The sequence below is a fragment of the Asterias rubens genome, chromosome 11, assembly GCF_902459465.1.
Source record: "Asterias rubens chromosome 11, eAstRub1.3, whole genome shotgun sequence".
NCBI classification, from domain to species: domain Eukaryota; kingdom Metazoa; phylum Echinodermata; class Asteroidea; order Forcipulatida; family Asteriidae; genus Asterias; species Asterias rubens.
The window spans coordinates 10,704,296-10,711,797 of NC_047072.1; the positions used below are offsets into that span (position 1 = coordinate 10,704,296).

The 7,502-nt window shown below is 42.0% G+C and overlaps 1 protein-coding gene across 1 annotated transcript; it reads left to right on the plus strand.

Annotated features, from left to right (window-relative positions):
• Window positions 1–35: 35 nt before the first annotated feature.
• On the plus strand, window positions 36–1,699 carry LOC117296877. The gene has a single exon (XM_033779974.1). The coding sequence runs from the start codon at window positions 526–528 to the stop codon at window positions 1,390–1,392; it is 867 nt and encodes a 288-aa protein (XP_033635865.1). The 5' UTR covers window positions 36–525; the 3' UTR covers window positions 1,393–1,699.
• The last annotated feature ends 5,803 nt before the right edge of the window (window positions 1,700–7,502 follow it).

Here is a 7,502-nt window from a genome sequence, read left to right on the forward strand (position 1 = left end):
TAGCTCGGCGGAACTACACTTATCAACACCCAAATCCCGACTCAACAGCCAACAACCCCGGCAGCAAAGACTGATGAGGTCTCTTCACTGAGTACTACGATCGCCAGAAACCAAGACAGAACATCAGGGACTAGTGGGACTTTTAGCTCGGCGGAACTACACTTATCAACAACCCAAATCCCGACTCAACAGCCAACAACACCGGCAGCAAAGACTGATGAGGTCTCTTCACTGAGTACTACGATTGCCAGAAACCAAGACAGAACATCAGGGACTAGTGGGACTTTTAGATCGGCGGAACTACACTTATCAACAACCCAAATCCCGACTCAACAGTCAACAACCCCGGCAGCAAAGACTGAAGAGGTCTCTTCACTCAGTACTACGACCGCCAGAAATCAAGACAGCACGTCGGGGACTACGGACACTTTTAGCTCTGCAGAACTAAACGTATCAACAACTCAAATTGAGATCACGAGTCAACAGACAACATCCCCAGAATCCCAGACTGTTGAAGTTTCTACAATGAGTACTACAATCGCCATGACATTTCAAGACACGACTGAGACCAAGCCCATCTCGCAGCCAGTCATGAAATCCACGCAAGATGGGGCGATAGAAACCACACAAAACCACACGACCGCGGGAAATGGTATAAGCTTTGTTACCGAAGAAATGACTGAGACCACCCCGTTTTTACAGCCAGTCATGAAATCCACGCAAGATGGGGCAATAGAAACCACACAAAACCACACGACCGCGGAGATTCATTATAGTGATATCAACTTTGTTACCGACGCCCCACAAGATTGCATGAACGAATGCGCGGGAAAAGTCTCTCCGAAAAAGAAGAGCCCATCTGAAAACGGCAGTCGAACCGCACACCGTGCTAGCGCTGCAGTGTTCAGCCTTCTGTCCCTCTGTGCCCTGCTCGTCGTCGGGGCGACGGTGTACATGTTCGTAGTCTACACTAAGAAAAGAGATCCCGCAGCTGAAGGTGGGAGGCTCTGGAGAAAATCACCGAGGCTGTCGATTTTGAGCAATTCGCATCAGGATCTGGCTTTGGGAGACTCGGTTCGGCTGAAAACCATCGAGGTGATGGTTAACATACCTACTCCAGAGTGGATGTTCCGAGTTCACGACGTGAGGATCGAAGACGCAGCCCAAGACGAAAACGCCACCACCGGTGACATCCCTTCACCAGTCGTGACGACAGACGATGGGAGACAAGATGGCGACGAGATGGACGCGTTATACGCTAAGCCAGATCGGATGACGAAGAACAACAAGAATCACCCTAGCCCGCCCTCTGCCGTCGCCGAGCACTCCCTCTCCGTTGAGACCTACGATCCGGACTTTGTCGTTTGTCCGATGTTTCCAAGTGCGGTGTGAGCTGAATGGACTCTAAACTGGTCCCCTGTCTTACTGCATTGAAAGACAGGTATTGGTTTTACAAACCAATGATGTCATTGGACACAATGATGTCATTGGATACACGTGCAGTGACGTTATATATTTCCTTATCTGTGTTTTGATTGGTCCGAAGTAAACATGCAGCTGACAATCTTCGCTAGGCCCCAACGGCCAGTCTATCCAGGACCGCTGGGATGGGCTAATCGCTTGCACAGATTCTTGTTCAGGAAGTACGTCACGTATGCAGTGCATAGCAATATGGCGCAGTGTTGAGTGTGATGCATGATGGGACTGTGCATTATTAAACCAATGTGCGTGCATGATACGTTTGCCCATCCCAGCGCCTTTAGTTAAAGCAAGGCGCTGGGGACGAGCGAACTGACAATCACTTCGGACCAATCAAAACACATTTGGAAAGCTTACTTTCTGTTGACTGCATGCACTGTACATAAGCCAAGTTCAAGCTGCGACCATTTTCCAACCACTACTCATTATTCCTGCATGATTTATGTATGAGATACATCCTGGGTACCAGGCAAAATCGCCCATATGGTCGACAATAGAACTTTATCATGGTGCAGCCTTCTTGAATTTCTCCCATTGATATAAATGTTGTCCAAACCGAGGCTGGAAGAACAAAATAGTCTGGTACCTATTTGTAAAATGATAATTAGCATTCATTATTGCTATTCGATACGAGGAACAAGACCAAGATGGAGGCAGCATGATAAAGGTCTACAATTAACTATACTAGTCCCTTGCTCGAACTTGCTCAATGTTGTTATTAGTTCCCAGTTTGAATGTGTTATCTTATCTTTTGGATTGGGTTTTTGAGTATAGTCATTATTAGGCATTGGTATTTTAAACGAGCGAATTTAATATTATTAGGTTATTGGCCTATCTATTCAGAAGAATATTCGGAAGTTTAAAGCCATCGGACACTGTCGGTAAACAGTATTGTCCAAAGGCCAACACTTCGTGTATCACAACTTCTATATAAAATAAAAAACATGTGAAAATTTAGGCCCAATCGGTCATCATAGTCGCCGTTTGAGAAAAAAAAAATAAGAGCTCAAATTGTTAACAAAAGAACGATCAGCTTAAAACTTTTCTCATCAATTTAACATGAATCCACTCCGAGAACATCCGGGTCAGGATTAACCATGGATCCAGGTCAAGTTGGGTCTGACCCACTTCGGGGTTAGACCCGGAATCAGCGTCAAGTAACCCGGAGTGGGTCAAAAGGACGTAAAACAGCTGTTAAAATCCCTAGTGTTGACAGCAGTGTCCTGGTCAACCTACCCCCCCCCCCCTTCCCAGAGTGGAATCCGGGTGAGTCCTGACGCCGTAGTTTTAGAGTGAAGTGCTAATTTTATTTCAGTAAATCACATCCGTCGGTTGTTGGTTTAAGTTGATCTTTATTTCCATCATGTTTAAAAGGTGTCGACACAGTGCTAGACATTAAGCTTTCATAGTCATCGATTCAACTAAAAGTAGAGTTTTCTTAAATCTTGTCTTGTATGAAACCAAATGTGTAGTTTTATTAAAGTAAGAAGATATGAATATAAAACAGGTGATGTAAGTGTTTTGCCTCCTTTAGGAAACATAGAGGGGGAAAAGAACTAATGAAGAAAAACAAAATGACAAGTATTCAGTGCAGTTATAACAGTGAATCTGAACATTCCCAGGGCAGGGATGTTCACAAAACTCAAAAGGGAACAAACAATCTGTGCAGTTCTAGCAGTAATTCTAAGGGTAGTATCTGAACTTTCCCATCAGAGTAGGGGAGTTTACAAAACTCATAAGGAACTAACAATCTGTGCAGTTCTAACAGTAATTCTAAGGGTAGAATCTGAACTTTCCCATCAGAGCAGGGGAGTTTACAAAACTCATAAGGAACAACCAATCTGTGCAGTTCTAACAGTAATTCTTAGAGTAAATTCTGAACTTTCCCAGGGCAAGGGTGTTTACAAAACTCATAAGGAACTAACAACCTGTGCAGTTCTAACAGTAATTATAAGATTGGCATCTGAACTTTCCCAGAGCAGGGGAGTTTACAAAACTCATAAGGAACTAACAATCTCTGCAGTTCTAACAGTAATTCTAAGAGTAGAATCTGAACTTTCCCAGGGCAGGGATAATCACAAAACTCATAAGGAACAAACAATCTGTGCAATTCTAACAGTAATTATAAGAGTAGAATCGGAACTTTCCCAGGGCAGGGGAGTTTACAAAACTCATAAGGAACAAACAATCTGTGCAGTTCTAACAGTAATTATAAGAGTAGAATCTGAACTTTCCCAGGGCAGGGGTGTTTACAAAACTCATAAGGAACAAACAATCTGTGCAGGTCTAACAGTTATTCTAAGGGTAGAATCTGAACTTTCCCAGGGCAGGGATGTTTACAAAACTCATAAGGAACAAACAATCTGTGCAGTTCTAACAGTAATTCTTAGAGTAAATTCTGAACTTTCCCAGGGCAAGGGTGTTTACAAAACTCATAAGGAACTAACAATCTGTGCAGTTCTATAGCAGTAATTATAAGATTGGAATCTGAACTTTCCCAGGGCAGGGATGTTCACAAAGCTCATAAGGAACAAACAATCTGTGCAGTTCTAACAGTAATTATAAGATTGGAATCTGAACTTTCCCAGGGCAAGGGTGTTTACAAAACTCATAAGGAACAAACGTACACAAAATACTTCCCGCTTGTCCTAGTTATATTACCAAAGACCTTTCTGTATTAAAATTAAGGTAGGAATTTGTTGACGTTGGTGCAAAAGAGGGAGAAAAAAAGAGAAAATATTTGAGTTGTTGTGCCAAGAAAATAATCTTAATATAATCCTCAATGAGAAACGAGGAGAAAAAGATTAGTCTTGGTTTTTAAGGCTGGTAGGTGATATTGATGCGCGTCTTGACTTGCAAAACACGTCTCAAGATCATTATTCAGTACAATTCAAACAAACTTGCTCAACTAAAATGAAGGCGGGGGTGGCGTGCACAGTTAATGTCAAAATTTTGTCTATAATTTCAAGGTTTAATACTTTGGGGGCGTTTTACATTCAACCTTATACAAGGAAGGAAGCGAAAGAAATACAAGAGAAAAACACAGAAAAGTCTGTTGGGGAAAAAAGCTTTCTTTACCAAAGCTGTACTTTCTGAAGTCATTTGCATGTTGTGGTTATATGAAGCTGGTTGTCATCTCCAAGTTTAGTTTGAAGTTGCCGAGTGAGTCGCTCATTCATACACGTATCAACAGATACAATGTTTCTGCTCATTCTTGTTATGACTTCGATATGGGGGTTGGGTGAGGACTCACTTTTCCAGAATCACCCAGTTGACACCCTCGCCTTGAAAAGGAAGTGATGTGACATTAAGCTGCACGTTCCAGTGTGTACGGTGTCCAATAGAGAGCTCTTACCACATGTATTGGAAACTTAAAACAACAGTAGAATCCCCTACAAATATTATTATCTGATTGGACCAGTGTGTACAACAATAGAGAGAGGTACATGATCACGTTAAAAGGCTGTACATGGACTTTTCACATTACCAATCTACAACCAATTGACGAGGGATTTTACAGCTGTTATATCTTCAAATTACAGCCTGTAGTACAACTCGAAGATTCCAATGTGGCTAAACTGGTAGTTGGTCCGATCGGCACAACTGTCACACCGTCTCAGATTGAGGGAAAAGTGGATCAAAATGCAAAATTTCGTTGCCAAACGCGACCAATCATTGACTCCGGACTAACATACAAATGGTATATTAAATCAACGTACAATAATCACGATGGATCTTGGCGTAAATTAATGGCAGAAAATCGTTTAGCTGCGTTTCGTGATAACAATAAAACATTAACCATGCAGAGATTGACAATGAGAGACTATGGCACTGCAGTGAAATGTATGGTGTTCAGCGGAGCCACGTCAGTTACTGGAAACACTACTAGTGGCGTGTTACTTGTTCATCGTGACGAAGTAACCACAGATGAGGTATCGACATCTCAAATGGCAGTGACCACTTCCCATCCACCTACCAGATACCCTGCAATCAGCAGCACCGAACCCGTACCGAGAGATCGACCGTACCGACAGTCTACAACATCTGCACCCGATACCCCCATCCCCTCTACCGACCAAGAAGCAAGATCCCGTTCCTGACAGTAAGAACCCTTCTTCAGGATATACGGACTCTACAGTCATCTTAGTAGGGTGGCCACTAGCTGCTGTCGCCATCTTGCTCCTCATCGCGTCACTCCTGTACATTATCGTGACGAAAAGAAGATCCAAAGCCAATCCTAATTCAACCCGTGTAGTTCAAACAGCTCCAGATGAAGATGCAAATGCGTATGAGGAAATGGAAACCCAACTACACGGGCAAGCTGCTTCTACTGGCCATAAAGAAACCTCACCATCCAGCTACCAAGATCTTATATTCAAGTAGTCTACGACCCTTTTAAAAACCACGGCTTCGGCTTTTGATTCGGCTCGGGCTAGCTTGGCCCCGCTGTTGTTTGGACAATTTGCGCATGCATTGCGTACACGCGCCAGGGTCTCAGACGAGAGCACGGAGCCTGAAGCCGAATCCAAAGCAGAAGCCGCGGTTTCGAAAAGGGCATGTGTTCTTTAAATGGACGTCATCTTTTGCACGTTTGAAGGAATAAATCGTTCAAGCAATTGTATAGTTTTAACGTCTGCAATTCCTATATCCTTGACTTTATCCAAGAGTTTGAAATAATATGTATTTATCCGGAGGATTGCGCTGATATAAAAATGTATAACCGATGAGCTTCAAACTGAAATTTATTCAAGAAATCACCACAATACAAGGAAGGACAATTAATGACTAAAATTGGTGACAGTAATACTTATTTTTAAAAGGACAATGAACCATTGAACACAATAACATTGGGATATCTAGCATTTTGTTGAAATTGTTTGTACATTGTCGTTCCCGCTGACTCAGCGCGTAGTTTCTAGTGTCTACCATCCTTTAATTACAATTTTTTTAATGCAAGTTTACTCCACAAGACTTACTTTTCAAATAGTAAACTGGCGGGATACAACCACGTGTTAATCTCTGAAAAGAGCCGGTTTGGCCACGACGTTTCGATACTATAAACTGCTCGTCTTCAAAAGAATCAAGTTGTACGATCTTGTGTTATATAATTATAGGATTTTCTAATTGACCTCAGAATATTATGAGTTGACGTTTTAACGTAATACCGTAATCACCATTGTTTAATTAATACCCAGTTAATAATATTGCGCCATAATTGCTTTTTTGAGATTATTGTAGAATGGCTACTTCAGGGGGCTATAATTGTAATGATCGGCTGTTAACCCAAACAAATGCCATCAGGGCCAAATTTCATAGAGCTGCTTAGGCATAACTTAATTATTGATTAAAGGCAGTGGACACCTTTGGTATTGTCAAAGACTAGCCCTTTCACGATGGCGGTCCAAGTTACGAGAGAATAATGGAAGAAAACGCCCGTGTTGCACAAGTTGTACGGTGCTTCCAGATGCTTGATTTCGAGACCTCAATTCTAAAACTGAGGTCTCGAAATCAAATTCGTGGACAATTACTTCTTTCTGGAAAACTATGTCACTTCAGAGGGAGCCGTTTCTCACAATGTTTTATACTATCAACCTCTTCCCATTACTCATTAACAAGTAAGGTTTTATGATAATAATTATTTTGAGTAATTACCAATAGTGTCCACTGCCTTTAATACTTTGAAGTTCACTGCTGTAAGAAGAAATACCAGTCACAAATTGTACTTTTTAATTTGGCGGGTAACCTTATTCTGGTAAGCTGCTTAACTATTTTTTTTTCTGCTGTAGCAGATCGATGAAATTGGGATCAGGGCCCATAAAGAGCCAATAATTAATTTACACGACGGCTCTTGGAGTATAGCGCCCTCTATTGTCGGTAACAGAAAACCGTGGTTTAGCTTAAAAGATGGCGGCGCCCTTAAACCGAATTTTGATTGCCAACAACAACCTACTGTACATTCACATTGGACTGCAGCAATAGCCACATTATCTGAAATTGTGGTTTATCTACAGATACGTTCCCCT

Bases quoted from the DNA above. Each gene is read 5' to 3' on its own strand.
- LOC117296877 (XM_033779974.1), top strand. From the start codon at position 526: ATGAGTACTACAATCGCCATGACATTTCAAGACACGACTGAGACCAAG.